The 17,138-nt window shown below is 30.4% G+C and overlaps 3 protein-coding genes across 6 annotated transcripts in view; 2 read left to right on the top strand and 1 right to left on the bottom strand.

Annotated features, from left to right (window-relative positions):
- LOC124952768 (glutathione hydrolase 1 proenzyme-like) overlaps positions 1-17,138 on the bottom strand; it is a 149,703-nt gene that overhangs the window by 26,440 nt on the left and 106,125 nt on the right. The window lies entirely within an intron of this gene.
- LOC124953087 lies at positions 3,139-3,672 on the top strand. Its single transcript, XM_047503977.1, has one exon. The coding sequence runs from the start codon at positions 3,139-3,141 to the stop codon at positions 3,670-3,672; it is 534 nt and encodes a 177-aa protein (XP_047359933.1).
- LOC124952769 (venom serine protease-like) lies at positions 5,799-8,194 on the top strand. Of its 2 annotated transcripts, XM_047503114.1 has the most exons (9): positions 5,799-5,904; positions 5,980-6,200; positions 6,415-6,621; positions 6,703-6,757; positions 6,875-6,907; positions 7,000-7,194; positions 7,257-7,408; positions 7,480-7,636; positions 8,059-8,194. In XM_047503114.1, the coding sequence occupies exons 1-9, from the start codon at positions 5,895-5,897 to the stop codon at positions 8,082-8,084; spliced, it is 1,056 nt and encodes a 351-aa protein (XP_047359070.1). In that variant the 5' UTR covers positions 5,799-5,894; the 3' UTR covers positions 8,085-8,194. The 2 variants fall into 2 exon arrangements, with proteins under 2 accessions (XP_047359070.1, XP_047359069.1); XM_047503113.1 differs by having other exon boundaries at positions 6,703-6,907.

Genomic DNA, 17,138 nt, shown 5'->3' with positions numbered 1-17,138 from the left:
ATAATATGCTATGGACTACTGGTGAGACCTATTTTAACTTATGCAGCTCCTACATTAAGGAATACAGGTCCATCTATAATGGAAGAAATAAGAAGATTTGAAAGATCTTGCTTGAGATCATGCCTAAGAACGCACAGAACCGTTGAATCAGATTATAAAAGGAGAATAAAAAACGAGACCATTTACAACAATGCCAACATCAATAGAATTGACTGTTTTTATCTCAAAATAACCAGAAAATATTTTAGTAACTTTGATCGTACAAACAATAGCTTAATTACAGACCTTATTTCACAAGAAGAAGATTCAATTCTGAGTAAATTAAATTCAGGCTACATTCCACCTGAACTATTCATTTATTGTGACAAAAATGGTTTAATCCAAGACCACAATAATTTTCCACTAAATTATCACCGCCGAATACACTCAGCAAGAAAACAAATCAATAGTATCCATGATGAAGATAATCAGGAGAACTACGTTTTCTCAAAAGCACAATGTAATTGTGGAATTACAGTGGAAACAACACGCGATTGGAACAAATGCCTAGCTTTCTTTATACGACAATACGGTCTAGCGAACGAAGAGCATCAAAATTGCACAAATATATAATAGAGATTATTACGTGTTATAAGTGCTAGTTTCAATAAAGTGAACAAAGCCAACAATATTTTGTGATATGATTTACATTTGAATTTTTTTTATATTCTCCATCTTTTTGCCCTGTTTGATTTATATTTTTATATTTTAGTTTTTACTTTATCATTTGTATATTCATCCCCAAAAATGTCAAGACATTTGAGGAATATCAATTTATTAGGCAAAATAAATAATATCGACGAGGATTGTTCGGAAAATGACCAAGAAGTTTCCGATATTGATAATAATACAGCGGAAAATAATTATGACTTATTTGACAGCGATACGGACGAAGAGAATATTTTGAATATAAGAAGAGGACAAAAGAGAAAGAAATTTATAGTTAGTTCCGAAAGTGAGAATGAGGAAGAGATTGAAATTCCTACGGACGGAACTGTTCGGCAAAAAATAAAAAAAGGGTCTAATCCTGGAAGAACACTGATTTATAATATTTTCAAGGAAATATCAGGATCGACAGAATATGTTAAACGAAAGGACAGAGTTGAGTCGGCATTTTCCTTGATTATTGATTATAACATGATTAAACATGTAAGAAAATATATGGAATTAGAGGCATTTCGAGTGTTGAAAACGAAATAGAATTTATCTATTGCAAAATTATATGCATTTATTGGACTTCTATTTGCACGCGGCGCATATGAGACTAAAAATATGGATTAATCACATTTATAGAACAAGAAATGGGGTTTGTGAGCCTAAATGACTTTACAGAAATCATGAGATTTATTCAGTTTGATAACAAAAATCAACGAAGTCAACGTTTACAAAACGATAAGTTCGTTTTGATCTCTGAAGTTTGGTACAAATTTATTGAAAACAGTCAAAACTGTTATAAACCAGGAGCATATCTTTCTACAGATGAACAATAGTTTCCAACAAAAGCACGTTGTAGATTTACTTAATATGTGCCCAATAAACCGGACAAATTTAGTATTAAATTCTGGTTGGCTTCCGGCATAAGTATTAGGTTGGTGCGTATGAAATGTCGGATTTTCTTTAAATGTGAATGTTTGTCTTCCTGTTTTTGTTATGCTTTTGTTTTTGACATAACCTGGTTTATAATCGTACTGTCAATTGCTAGAGTCACATTTTAGCAAAGAAGATTTTCTCAAAAGTGCTCCCTTATGTTATTTGCTTTGAATTTTGCATCGATATGAATTCAACCGATATTCGTGTAATTTTCTTATGAGTATAAACTTGGTAATAATGCTGCAAAAGCTGCATGCAATGTAAACCAGGCGTTTGGGGAGAATACTGTGAACGATCGAAAAGTGCAGCGTTGGTTTGAAAAATTTCGGTCTGGTGATTTTTCCCTGCAAAATGAACCACGTGGAAGACCCGAAACGTCTGTGAAAAATGATGCTCTGAAAGCATTGGTGGAAACGAATCCAACAGTTTTTTCAAGGAAACTTGCTGCCAAAATGGAAGTTGACCATACAACAATATTGCGACATCTTTCTGAAATTGACAAGGTGAAAAAAATGGATAAGTGGATACCGCATGAACTAACCGAGCGAAATAAGTTGGATCACTTGAACGTTTGCTCATCATTGCTAACCCGATTTAATCGAGATCCATTTTTCGATCGGATCATTACTTGTGATGAAAAATGGGTTCTTTACGACAATAGGAAAAGGTTTGCTCGGTGGCTTGATAGGGATGAGGCTTGTGCTCATACTCCATGGCCATCACTTCATCCACGGAAAATTTTAATCACAGTTTGGTGGAATGTGACTGGAGTAATACACTACTCATTCCTTCAAACTGGAATGACAATTACAGCCGAAAAGTATTGCCAGTTTTGTAGAAAGTATTGAAGAAATGCATGAAAAATTGAAAATTATACGCCCATCACTTGTTAATCGGCATGGCCCAATACTTCTCCACGACAACGCTCGGTCGCATATATCGTACAAAACAATTGCGAAATTAAATGAATTAAACTATGAAATTTTGCAGCCACCCTATTCACCGGATCTTTCGCCAACCGACTTTCATTTATTTAAACATTTAGAACTGTTTTTACGGGTTAAACAGTACGAAAATAAAGACAGTCTGAAAAATGCCATATCAGAGTTCATTGATTCTAAAGATCAGAATTTTTTCAAAACAGGCATCTATTCATTAAAATCTCGTTGGGAAAAATGTATTGAAGTAAATGGAGCATATTTTGACTAAATAAACAGCTTTTGGAAAAAGATATGCAGTTTAATATATTCACTTAAGCATCCGACATTTCATTCTCACCAACCTGATATAATAGTAAGTATATAGTAAACGGCTTTTCATATTTGGGAAAGGAGGAAGGGAGAGAATCATCGGTCCAACTTGGGGAGTTTGTAACTTTAAAATGAGCAAAACCATATATGGATCATGGGAGAATTATAACAACTAACAATTTTTCTACAAGCTTGTCATTAGTGAGAAAATTTTAAGCAAAAAAAAACTACGCTTGTTGGAACTATTCGTAGAAATGAAATGGAGCTACCAAAATTAGCGAGACAGGCAAAGGATAGTATGACACGCTTCTCAACAATATTATACAAATTGAATGATTTTATTCTTACAATTTACAAAGCTAAACCCAATAAAAAAGCATTGATAATTAGTTCAGTGTATTCATACGTTGAAATTGAAAAGAGTGACACTCGTATACCAGAGACAATTAGATTTTACAATAGCACAAAATTCGGTGTAGATGTAACTATTCAAATGGCCAGAAAATATTATATAAAATTTAAATATCAAAGATGGCCTTTACAGGTGTTTTTCAATATCTTACATTTAGGCGGGATATATGCTTGCATTTTATACAAAGAAACGATGGGTAAAGAAATATCGAGGCAAGAATTTTTATTTCAATTGACAGAAGAATTTGGAACCGAATATCAGAAGGAGAGACACTTAAGCAAAGAATATTCATCAGAAACAATAACAAATACAGTTATAAATATGCTGTATAGATATGAAATATCATCATGGACGGAAAGCTGGTTAAATAAGATATTGTAAAGTTAATAAGAATAACAAAATTTGTATAAAATGTAAAAAATACGTATATGGAAAATATGCAATACAAAATATTGTAATTTGTAAAAAATGTGCTGAAAATGCATAAATGTAAATAAACTTTTTTAAGTAGAAAAAAAATATTTTGTTTACTATCCAATTGACTAAAATCTCTTTCTATATTAAGTTTTGAAACGGTCATTTGATCGCTCATGGTAGGATTAGGTATACATGAAATGTTGATATGTTTAGTGTTAAAGCGGATTGAAAACAGCAGACTTAAGGAATAATTAAAAATTATTTAAAAACGAATTATCTATCCAAAAGACATAAATACAAAGTTAAATTCATTTGAACCATAATATCCACTCACGATATGAAAGAAATGAAGAACTACCAAATAATACCCTGCAACAAAAACTAGCAATACAAGTTCAGAAGAGGAAGAAATATCTGACATTAAAGCAAAGAAAAGTTAGGAACAGAACTTTTAAAAATAACGAGAAAAAGTTCTACAGAAATCTCAAACAAAACCCAGAAATAATAATGGTTCTAATGATCTTCCCATAGAACGAGTTGATGAGTATTGGTCTTTACTCTGATCTGCTGATGAAAAACATAACAATCTAAGATGGATAGAACAAAAAATACAAAGACATATGAGCCTGCCAGTAATGGGACTAAACGAGATTAGCAACATTCAACTGAAAGAAGCATGATTGAAAAGTCCCTGGACCAGACAGAGTACACAACTTCTGGTACAAGCGACTTACTATATACACGGAAAAATAGTAGAACTATTCTCCGAATGCCTCAAATATTCTGATTTATTCCCAGTCTTCTTAATCTAGGAAATTACTTACTACTGAAGTCGATGACATTCAATGATGATTTATCAAAAGGCAGACCAATAACCTGTTTAAATACTATCAATAAAATAGTTACAGCATGCATTTCCAACGTCATATATGAACACCTAACAACAAACAATATCATGGCAAAAAAGCAAAAAGAGTGCGTCAGCAAAAGTGTGTAAAGAATAATTAACTATTGATCAAGTAATACTAGAGTAAGCAACTAAAATCTCCAGAAATCTCTATGCTCTATATAAATTATCAAAAATGTTTTAATTCCTTTCCTCACTCATGGTTTCTAGAAATTCTGCCTCTATATAAAATAAGTCCAACTATTATAAACATTCTTTGTCATCTCTTTCTTAATTATTCTTTGAAATATCACCAAGTCTCAAGTCAATAGCAAGATCAACAACCGCGTTATTATTCATAAGCTTCTAAACCTGTAATTGAAACAGAAAACATTAAAATATAATATGATAAAAAAATCCACACCGGCCATATTAGAGAACACAACAGGCCAAACATAACAATAGTAGTCATTCTAATTGATATAGTTATATTTCTCAGCTGTAATATGATTAGAATTCATCATGAAAAAATATCAAAATACTCGGAATTAGTTGTAGAGATAAAAACAATGTGGAATTTAAACATTGTCCGAATAGTTCTAGTTATATTGTCAAGTATTGGCATCATATTAAAGATTTTTAAAGATGATCTTGCTTTATTATACTTGGAACCAAACGTAATATCGAAAATGCAGAAGGTAGTTATTATTGACATCCGCCACACAGTCAGAACATTCCTGCAGTAAATCATGTTATGCATCAGTCAGACTAAGGTCTCTGGAGTACTAACAAGAATCTAACCGTAATAGTGTGCCTTCAACACAAAAATAATAGTAATAATAATAGATACTAATAATTTATTTTTGCAAAAATAAAACGAAAAGAAGTAATAAAGATAAGACGTGCACGAAATTGATATGAATTATTGACTATACAAATGTAAATAAAAATGCATAATAAGATAAAAAGTCAATGCGAGTAAGTTGTTATCGAACATTTACGCGAATGAAAATACATATGTAAATGTATGTATGTCAAAAAAAATAGTAAATATATACAATTGCAATAATATTTACCACTATTGCCGTAAATTTACATTTATTGAGAATGAATTGTAAGTACGAAAATGAAGGTAATCGTGATAGCACTGTCTGCGAAATTATAGCTTTTCGTGTAACATTTACTTCAAGTTAGAATATAAAAAACAACGATATAGGAAGGAACGTTACAGATATTGTTTTAGTATTATATCTCCATTGATAGCACCCAAGTCTTCTTTTTCTTTAAGACCATCATCGTTATGAAGCTAGGTATTTCCAAAACTCAAACTTTTGTACTAATTTTTTCTGTTTTCCTCTATTAATTTCTAATAATTTTGTTTACAGGTAATTTTTTTTCAATACTTTGCATGCTACTAAGGATCATAGAATCCAAGGATACTATCGATTTCAATTGTGACTACACCCAAGAATTAAAACCAAATGTTAATTATTATGTGTATAATCCTGATTACCCAAATTATTACATGGGAGAGCATAATTGTAGGTGGAGTGCTAGGAGCAGTGGTCGAATTAAATTGAATTGCACAATTTTCGATATTCCTCCAGTAAGATCTCACTTTATTATTAATATTGTTATTACTATTATTAAATAAGTTTGTTATGTGTAATTTCTGGGATAAATCGATCAACACCTTGTTAGTAAAATAAATTCAGTTCGGATTGTATGCAAAAGTTGAACAAAAATAAGTCAATGATTTATTGGACTTTACTAAAACGTGAAAATTAGACAAAATAATAAATAAATTCCATCATCGATAGAGTTCAAATTGTTCATTGGATTTTATGAAAGTCAAAGTCGACGATGACATAGAGTACGTTTTCTGTGGATTAAATTCGTTTACAGTGGAATCGATAGCATCGAAAATGACTATAAAATTCCATTCGAGATACAATACTTATGGAGGCAAATTTCGATGTATTCTCAGAGTAGTCAAAGAGGAATGTAGATGTGGTTGGAAAAATCCGGTAGGTAAACATAATTAGAACATAATTCATCGATGATTTATTTAATGATCTATTAATGATATTTCAAATGTTTGTTTACAGTCGAGAATCGTAGGTGGTGTTGAAACAGGAGTAAATGAATATCCTATGATGGCTGGTATAGTACATCTTGATACACGTTTTTTTTATTGTGGTGCAACTATAATAACTCCACAACATGTATTAACGGCGGCTCATTGCGTTGCGTTGAATAAAATGAGTTTATATATTTTAGGAGTTATTGTTGGAGAACATAATATACGGACAAGTATGTTTGAACAATTAAAAATTTTGAATAACAAATTTTTTTTAAATCAAATTATTGAAATTATTGTTGTTTTGGTTTAATGTAATCTTTAGTTAATAATACAAAGACGACTCGACTTTACCTTATCGATGATATAATCGTACATCCGAATTATAGGCCAAAATTGAATGATTTAGCGGTTATTAAATTGCAGAAGAGATTAGAATATTCTATGAGAATTGGTCCAGCTTGTCTTCCGTTTTATTACACGTGGCGAAACTTTACAGGCACTGTTGTTACAGCTGTAGGTTGGTATTTCAAGTCTTTATTTTTATTTTGTATAATAAATATTATAAAATAATTTTCATAGGTTGGGGTCATACGAATTTTCATGGTATCAAGTCTGAAGTTTTAAGAAAAGTCGATTTGCATGTCATTTCAGTGAAGGAATGTATCAAGTATCACTTTCTGGCTACATGTAAGCAACTTTGTACATTTGATATAGGAAAGGATGCTTGTCAGGTAAATTTGATTCATCGATTTTCATCGATTATTAAATAAAAAAATAATCTTCAAACGTTTTAATCATACAGTTCGACAGTGGTGGTCCAATTTTATGGCAAAATCCAAGAAGCAATCGTATTTTTCTTCTTGGAGTTATCAGTTATGGAAAAACATGTGCCGATGAAGCTCCTGGTGTTAACTTAAGAGTTACTAGTTATTTAGATTTTATTAGAAGGTCAACACCTGGTAAGATTTTCAAATTTTAATTTCATCGATTCATAACGGGCTACTTGATCATTTTTGTTTTTTTTTGTCTAGAAATACATTTCAATTTTTAATTCGATAAAAATTATTGATTTATCTTATCTTAGAATCTATAAATAATTCACTCAATGATATATATTGTTAATTTAATTATTAACATGTGTTGCATAACTTTCTATTAATGAATTTAAATTTCCAATTCGATAGATAAATATATTTTTTATTCTATCTTATCTAAGAATCTATAAATACATACGTATTTTGTCATAATCCAATGGTGTATATTATTAATGTAAATATTGTAATATTAATTACATTTGTGTTGCCAAAAATATTCTTTTTAGTCTTAAGACATTGATCACTATATTTACACTATGATCACTAAGTATACTTTCTTTTCACAGAAGAAACATACTGTCAGGCGTATTAAATCATTATACAAGACAAAGTTTGAATGAAAAATAAGTTTTTTGATTTAAATATTAAATAAATATCTTAATACGGAATATAAATGGATGTCTAACAATTTGTTCGTGACGATTGAACTCACGAGCATAATCTGCATTATGCTTAATATTCCTAATCATCTATTTAAGCATCCGAGATACAATAGAGCTTGATGAAAATAGCATGATAGAATGTAAAACTTACTGTAATTACAAATGTGAATTTAACATTAACTGAATATTAACTCACATTAAAGTGTTTAATATGAAATTTTTAATTTTTACTTATGATGAAATTAACTCCTTTTCCTAACAAACTCTGCGATTGATCGAGAAAGATCTAACTTATCGTCCAAATGATTTTGATTTATGACTTTAATTGTGATTCAATATCTTTATGATCTTATTTTTTTCAATATCTAAATTAAAAATAAAATAATAATAAATAGTAATAATTAAACGAAATTTTAAATTATTTGAAGCTATCAGCTGATTCTTAATTCCTTAAACGTGATAAAAGCAACATCCTCGATAAAGATTATTTTAATCCAAAAGAATGCACCAACATTGATTGTCCAGTAAATAATGTCTCGTTATCTGTAAGATCGTGAATAATGACATAATATTGATTTGAGTAGGAAAGTGCTTCCGCAGTTTGTATCTATTACATATACGGTTATATATTTATTTGAATTAATTCCAATGACTTATATTATTCGATGATTTATATACGTAGCTAGAAATTTCTATTTGATACAAGAATCTTGCTTTTTGTTTCTAACGTTATACTTCTTCTTCTTCTACAAGATATTCAATCCATTAATAATATATTAAAATTGTAACGATAATGATATGATTTTTAATTTTTATGAAAGCTATATATAAGTTAAATTAAAGAGATTCTATGATCAGTCAAAAATAAATAATAAAAAATAATTTAGATGATCAGATACAACTTTTAGAATAAATCTTTAAAAAATGTATTAAATCATAATCTATCCCCGATGCAGGTCACTATTCGCTAATTTTACTTCTAGTAATTCAACTCTAAAAGGGTCAAGTTGTACGATTGGGCGGCTGGCATCTTGCATTTCGACAAAACCTTTTCGTTGGAAAACCTCGGAGGTTGTTAGTGAAAGTTGTTAATGAGAAACAAAAAGCAAGGGGATACCGATGTTCGTCTGAAAATTTTCCGATTCCTAAAATCAGTACTACTCTACCTTCATCGAGTAGGATAAATAAACTAATTATGGTTTTTATAAGGAAATTAACGAAAACCTAATTGAAAATGAATGCTCAAATAAAAGCGTCTTTTTTAGAGCCAATCATAAATAAAGATAAAAGGCTTGTAGAAAAACAACGAAAAGTATGCGCTTGCTTATCAGCCTTGGATCCTTTAATCTTAGATCTGTTAAAAAGAAAGATATCTGAGATTTTAGAAATAGTAAGAACCTTGAGTGACACGGCACGTTTTTTAGTTGATTTACATAAATAACTTACTAGGCGATTGATTATTATGGCTACTATCAACTCTGCAATGAAAGAAACATTAAATGCCATAATCATGGATGAATGGCTCTTTGGGAAAGATTTAGAAGAGGCATTAAAAACTGTAAAGTTGATTGAACATTCTTTAACCCATTCGAGACGACGATTTTTTTCGAACACGGTCCCCAGGAGCGAAATTTTTTCTTTTCTTTATATTGTTCATTTTTAATAAAGAAACATGTTTACTATGGAAATCACCCAATTCGTAAGTGAATTCACATAAATAAGATCATTGCACACCGGGTGTGCAGCTCGCTCCTCGGAAAATTTTTATTGCGAGGAGCGGATTGAACATGTGTGCAATGTAAGGTAAAATGAAAATACATCATTAAAAAATGTATAAACATTTATTTCAATATTAGTTAGATAATATAAAATCGTTATTTTGCTTTCAATAATAAAGAACAGAATATTATGCAAAGAAAATTCTTAAAAAGTAGTAAAAAGTTACAAAAAAATAAGTTGAATAATGAAAAAAATAACATAAACGAGAAATAAATTTTTAGAAAAATGTCTAAAGATAATACAGTAATATAACTCAATAATAAAAAAGAAAATATAATTTGTAAATACATTTTAAGGAAATAGTATACTGATCGTAAAGTAATTATACATTAGTTGGTTGATGGTAGCGCTTGAAATATTCTGCCAAATATAATCCAGGATTACCGACACAAGCAGGACAAGAATAATTACAACATTTATATTTTCCTTCTTTGTAGCACTGTCGGCAAATCTTTTTGTTTACTTGACTATTTTTATTTCTTGGTAAAATTCCAGGTAGGTGATCATTTGTTTCTGTTGTTGTCGACCTTCTGTCTCGGGGTTTTCCAATTAAGTTTTTTAAAATCTCTAGACGATAGTTGTTAAAACTCAATTTTCTTATTGTCGGTGAGTATGTTTTGTATAAATTGAAGGAATTAAAAACCAAAGTTTCAACTAAATGAATCCATAATTTGATGTACCATTTAAATGTTCTCCTTGAGCAAGAATAGTAAGACAGCATCTGATCTTTGCGATCTATCCCGTTTATATAGTTGTGTAGTAATGCAACGCAATTGGTTGCAAAATATTTCGTTTATATTTATTTTCATATTCTTTTAATGTTGCTTTGTATTCACTTGAAATGAATAACATGTCTCTTTTGTCTTTAAATTTACCTATCATTACATTGTTTTTGAACCGAGAAATAACTTTATTTTTCGTCAGTTTTTTTTTTATTACTTCCAAGTTGTTTCCTTTCCCTGTCTTTCTCAATGTTCCTGTACAGTAACTTTTGTGAGAAAAAGCTAATTACTAATCAAGTCACTAAGTTATTAAGAGAGAGCATTATTAGAGTATGCCAAGATTCGCCGGTTGAATTTATATCAAAATTTTTCTCATTCCGAAGCTAGCAGCGTCTGATTTAAAATTTAAAAGACTTAATAAGTTCATTACGATGGAACACTTCAAAATAAAAGACATAAGAATGGTTAGAGACTTGATAAAGAAATGTTGCCTTATGGTGACACTCGATTAAAAGACGCATACCACTTCATTCTAATTGATAAACGAGATACGATATACTTGCGATACATTTTGGCAGAAAACTCTATAAGTTTACATGTATATTTTTTGGGTTTAACATAGCACCTTACGTTTTCACAAAAATCTTAAATCCGGTTTTTGTAAGGCTGAAAACACGGGGTTACATCTTGGTAAGATACTTAAACGATATATGACTTATAGGTGAAACGGAAGTCGAGTGTCTTGATAATATACGGCAGACTTACGTAATTTTAGAAAGCCTAGACTTTACAATTAAAAGTCAGTTGTTAGCAAAAATAGAAATAAAATTTTTAGGTTTTATACTAAATTCAGTTAGAATGGAAGTCCAACTTCCAGTAAAAAAGGCTAACATTGTACAATTAGTTAAAAAATATAAAAAAGCAAAATATTGTCAAATCAGGGACTTTACATCGTTAATAGGGATTTTAAGCTTGTGTTGCCCTGCAGTAAAGTATGGCTGGGTTCACTTAAAGGATCTAGAATACGGAAAAACTCATGCTCTAAGGCAAAACAACTACGAAACAACTACGAATTTCGAATGAGGTTGTCTTCTATATTGCAGGAAGATTTTTCTTGGGGGAAAACGACGTAAAAAGTGTGTCTAAGCCTAAAATAAGAACTCCGAGTCTTTGTCTGGAAACATTTACAGATGCGTCGCTAATGGGTTAGGAGCTCATTGTGATAGGCAGAGCACAAATGATTTTTAGAGTAAAATCGATAAAGAGTCTCCAATTACTTGCTGCATTTTTTGGATTAAAATGTTTTGTAAATAATAGACGAAATTGCGATATTCTCCTACGGATTAACCCTTTGCACTCGAGCGGCGCCAATATGGCGCCCGGCTGATTTGAAATGTCAACTCGAGCGGCGCCGATACGGCGCCCGGCAGATTTGAAGTGTTAACTCAAGCGACGTTGCTACGGTCTTTTGTAACTTGATCTGCTTATTCACGATGTGTGATAAGATATTTCTCTCAAAAATACTTTCGTACCAATTTTTATAATTTTCGTACATTTTTAGTCAAATCTTAGCTCAGTTTAGTTAGTCTCAGTATAGCATTCGCTTGAAATAATCTTGGCAGTGAGTATGTCATTTGTTTGATTACGAGAGATGACACAGGAATGTCAACGATTAAAAGGATTACACGAGGTGATGTGGAAATAATGCCCAAGAAATCCAATATTGTATTGAATTATATAAAATATATGGATGGTGTTGATCGGCCCATAAACGTATTTTCTGCGAAAATCGCTTAAATGGTGGCGTAAGCTTTTTTTTGGGGCATGGAAATTTGCCTGATCGATTCTTACATTCTGTATAAACTAGAAAAGACCAAAAAAGGGGAAAAGCCACTCAGTAATTTGCGATTTCTAAAAACACTTGTCGAGCAATTGAGAGGATCATATTACCAGCATCGTGAGCAAGCGTCTACGTCGCATTCCGATGAAACTCGACTAAATGAGAAGCTTCACATAGTAGTAAAAGGGCCAAAAAGGGACTGCAAGGTTTGCTCTGACCGTAACATGCCTGGAGATAGGCGGGAAGTAACGTATTACTGTGATACGTGTCCTGGTAAACCTAGGATGCATCTTGAGCATTGTTTTACGAAATATCACACGAAAACTAATTACAGAGTGTAATATTTATCAAATTTTATTGTTTTCGATATAAAAATAAATAAATTGGTGAAATTTTATTATTTGTATACGTTTGTTTTTTTATAAATAATTTTAAAATACTTGTAAAATGTTTCCCTAATTTGGCCGAAATTATCTCGAGTTGCTGGTTCGCGCAAGCAAAAAAGGCCTCGAGTGCAAAGAGTTAATAATATAACAGCGATTGCCTATATTAATCGCATGGGAAGTACTCAATTTAAAAAACTAAACAATACAGCAAAAGCAATCTGGAAATAGTATGAGGAAAGAAATATCTGGATATTTGCCTCGTATATTCAATCCAAAGAAAGTTAGATTGCGGATTTTGAATCTAGGAGACCAGAAACCGAATACAAGTTAAATTAGGAAGCATTTAATAAAACCTGTAGTAAATTAAGTAATCCGGAAATAGACTTATTCGTAAACACAAAGTGCAATAAGTATATTTCGTGGAAGAAAGATCCGGGTGCGATGACAACTGACGCATTTCACTATCAACTGGAGCTTATGGTTCTTTTATGCCTTCCCGTCTTTTGTCTTCATCCCAAAAATCTTGAGAAAAATCTCAAGTGAGAATACTAAGAGAATCTTAGTGATGCCAAATTAGCCTTTTCAAACTTGGTGCCCTCCTTGCAAAAAGATTTTTGAGTCAGAACCAATTATCTTTAAGCCAATAAATAATTATTATTTACTTTTCTGACAGGAGCCTCTATCCTCTTTAGCGACAGCTTTTTCTGATGACAGGAGTTTTATCTAAAAAGCGTACATAATAAGAATAATGTTATCAGAGGAATTAAAAATAGCAATGGCATCATTGATATGGCATCAAAAGATCACTCCTGCTCAGAATCTATTGCTATCATGTAAAAATATATTGTAGTAAAATCATGTAAATAAAATTATGAAATTATGCCTGGAAGACCTCATACAAATGATAAATATAAATAAACTAACTACGATTGTACTGATATTATAGAAGGGTTCAGTATTTAGCAGTATTTCGTGATGAATAGTGTTCTCAGGAAACCAGTTTAATTACAAGTTTCATTTATTTTCTATTTATTAAAATATTCTATGATTATGTTTATGTTATACTTATTTACAAAATTATTTCTATATTCTAATTACCATATTTTTTAGTATTTATTCTATTATATCAATGAATTCAAAAATGTATTTAAATGATATTTACCTGAATGAATTTACAAAAGGGTAATTAGAGAAAAAATATTATAAAAGAAAACTTGAAGAGCTTAAGCAGAAAAAAGAATAAAATTAACGAAGAAAAATTGACGGAAGCATGGGTAAAATTAAATCTATCACGATAGATTATTTTCTCTAATGGATGATAAAAGTACGCTGTAAGATAAGTGGAAAGGTATGTCTAAATATAGATGCTGTAATATGAATAAATCTTTCATTTTGAAGGACTAATATATAATTTCTTGACGAAGGTCTCAATATTGTATTGCAAATATTAAATGTAAAAGAATTATTTGGTCGCCATAAAACTTGGTAGCATTAAAAAGTGTAGGATCGAATGTTTTTCACGAATATAATATCAATCTGAATGATATTGTTTCTATAAATGGTGCAAATATAAATATATTTACTTCTAATAAAATTTTTTCATTTGTTAAGATGTGGATACATTACAAAGTAATTTGCGACATTTTTTGCAAGAGCGATTTTCATGTAAACACATCTGGAATAATGGCCGGAAAATTAAACTAATTTGCCATAACAGCTTTCACATAATGAAAAAATATATGTCAACTCTTATTTTCTTTTTTTGGGACAGCAATCTTCAACTTCCAACGGAATTCGAGATATTTTATGAGATTTCATCGATCAAAGATGATGGAGAAAAAGTACTGAGCAAAGGAAAGAAATATTTAGATTGATTTTGTGATAGGAAGATTTTTCTTTTCCTTTTTGGGATATAAAAAGAAGAAATTTAATAGCAATGAAAATGAATACCGAGCTCACATTTTTTTAATATCCAATTTCTCATCCAGACTTTTTGTTTTTCTTTTATCTTTTTTTTTTAAATAACTGTTATACATGCAGCTATACATATTTAACCTGCTGAGGTGAAATTTTGGACAGATATAAGTTTATGATTCTCTCTTGCAGCATTTTATATTTTGTATAATGTAGATACTTCTGATATTTATTGAACAAGAAGTTCAGAGATCATTCTCACGAATTATAGCAAAGTATAGTATTACAGTATTCCGCATCCGATGATGGTTTAGGAATATTTATCAAAAGTAATACTAAACACTCAGAAATAAACTCTTATCAAAGACACAAAATACAAGCGACTACAATCAATGTCATTCTTAATAATCATGACATCTCAATAATAGATTGACCAAGGTATCAAATAACAATAAAAAAATACAAATATTTTTTCGAATCCTACCCAATACCACTCGGTGAATTTGTTGTTCTCAAACTGGTCGAACCATTTACTCAATGTTGGAGACGTATTACGACAGACAACTTTTTCACGAGTGCATTATTGGTGACAAAATTGTTAATAAAACAAACAACATTAGTTAGAACTATTCGGAGTAACAGAAGAGAATTGTCTGAACTGTCGAAATCAATAAAAGACAAAATGGAACATTTCTCGATAATAATTGATAAATAAAATAATTGTACTCTAAAAATGTATAAATCCAAACCAAGCAAAAAGTTATAATAAAAAGTTCGAAGCATAAACGTGTAAAAATCAATAACGATAGAAAGTGAATATCCAAGACAGTTGCGTATTATAATAAAATCAAAGTCAGCGTCGATGTTACCGATCAATGGTTAGTGTCAAATTTAAATCCTAGATTGGTCTGTGCCAGTTTTTTTCAACATACTTGATATGGCCGGTATCAATGAATCCTTTATAAGGAAACAAGTAGACAAAATATATCAAGATAACAAATTCTATTATAATTAGCAGAAGAGTTTGCCGAAGTCTATCCCGGCAAACTCTTTCGAGCAAAAAAATGCCGAATTTCTTCAAAAAGAAAAAAAATACGTATAAGAAACATGAAGGCCAATGTAATATTTCGCATTCGCGGAAAATATGCCAGATACGATTTTGCAAAGATAATAAAACAACTAAATTTTGCGTGATTTGTAAAAAATATGTCTACGATAACTGGATAAAGAAGAAACCTATCATTTGCAAAAAATGCAATTAAGATAACAAAAACATTCTTTATTTACTTTTAAATGAAGTAAACGCTGCCTCTATAATCTTCTGCTTATGTTATGTTCTGTTATATTTATATCTTGTTTATAATACATATAAAAATGAAAATATATGATTGGTTATTTTATTATTACTTAAAAGTTATGTTCTACATTATTTCTTACAATAAATTAACAATTCCTTCTGAAAAAACAATATTTACTTCGTAACGAGTCAAATGATCCGGAATCAATTTCTAATATACTAAACATACCCATAAAATTTGCAATACTATTATATGTTATTTAATGATTATCGGTAATTATATCAAAATCCGCACGATATTATTGTAACCATTAAAAAAAATATAAATAATTGAACCCCTTATTGGGTTCTATCAATGCGTGCGATGCTTTCCTTAGTATTTATAAACCGCGTTCTGAATGTCTCCATTCAATTTCTAAGATTACATCGACAATTTAGTATTATACAGTTACAAAACATCATATTTAAAATGTCAGCTTATTACTCTAATGAAGAAATGGTAAATATGCATTTTATGTATAGTCATGCTAATTGAAACTCTAGCAGACCTAGGTTTATATTGATGCTCAATACGGAGAATTACATTTTAAAGATTATAGAAGAAAATCCCGAAACGAGCGTAAAAAGAATATTCGATATCGAAGGAATCGATACTACTCTCGTTTAGAGAATGCGCCATGAGCAGTTATTCTATCCATACCATATCTAACGAATATAAGTACTCATTTCGCTGAACTATCAAGAATAGAATTTTCACAGTGGCTACTCGTAAAGAGTGTTTCGAATCTGAATTTTCTTTCTTGGATTTTATTTACCAATGGAGCTTCATTTACACAAAATAGAATTATAAATTTCCATAATAATCATGTATAGACAGAAAAGAATTTATACTTAGGTATTTATTCAGACAAATCACCAATACCGTTTTTCGTTAAATGTTTAGATGGGTATTATAGAAAATCACTTTATTGGTCTTGTAATACTCCCAAGTTGGCTTATCTCAATTTCTTGATTAATACATTACCTCAGTACTTGGACGATATGCC

This window comes from Vespa velutina, chromosome 11 (assembly GCF_912470025.1).
Source record: "Vespa velutina chromosome 11, iVesVel2.1, whole genome shotgun sequence".
NCBI lineage: Eukaryota > Metazoa > Arthropoda > Insecta > Hymenoptera > Vespidae > Vespa > Vespa velutina.
The sequence above is the reverse complement of the archived record's forward strand: the minus strand, read 5'-3'. Positions and strand labels throughout refer to the sequence as shown.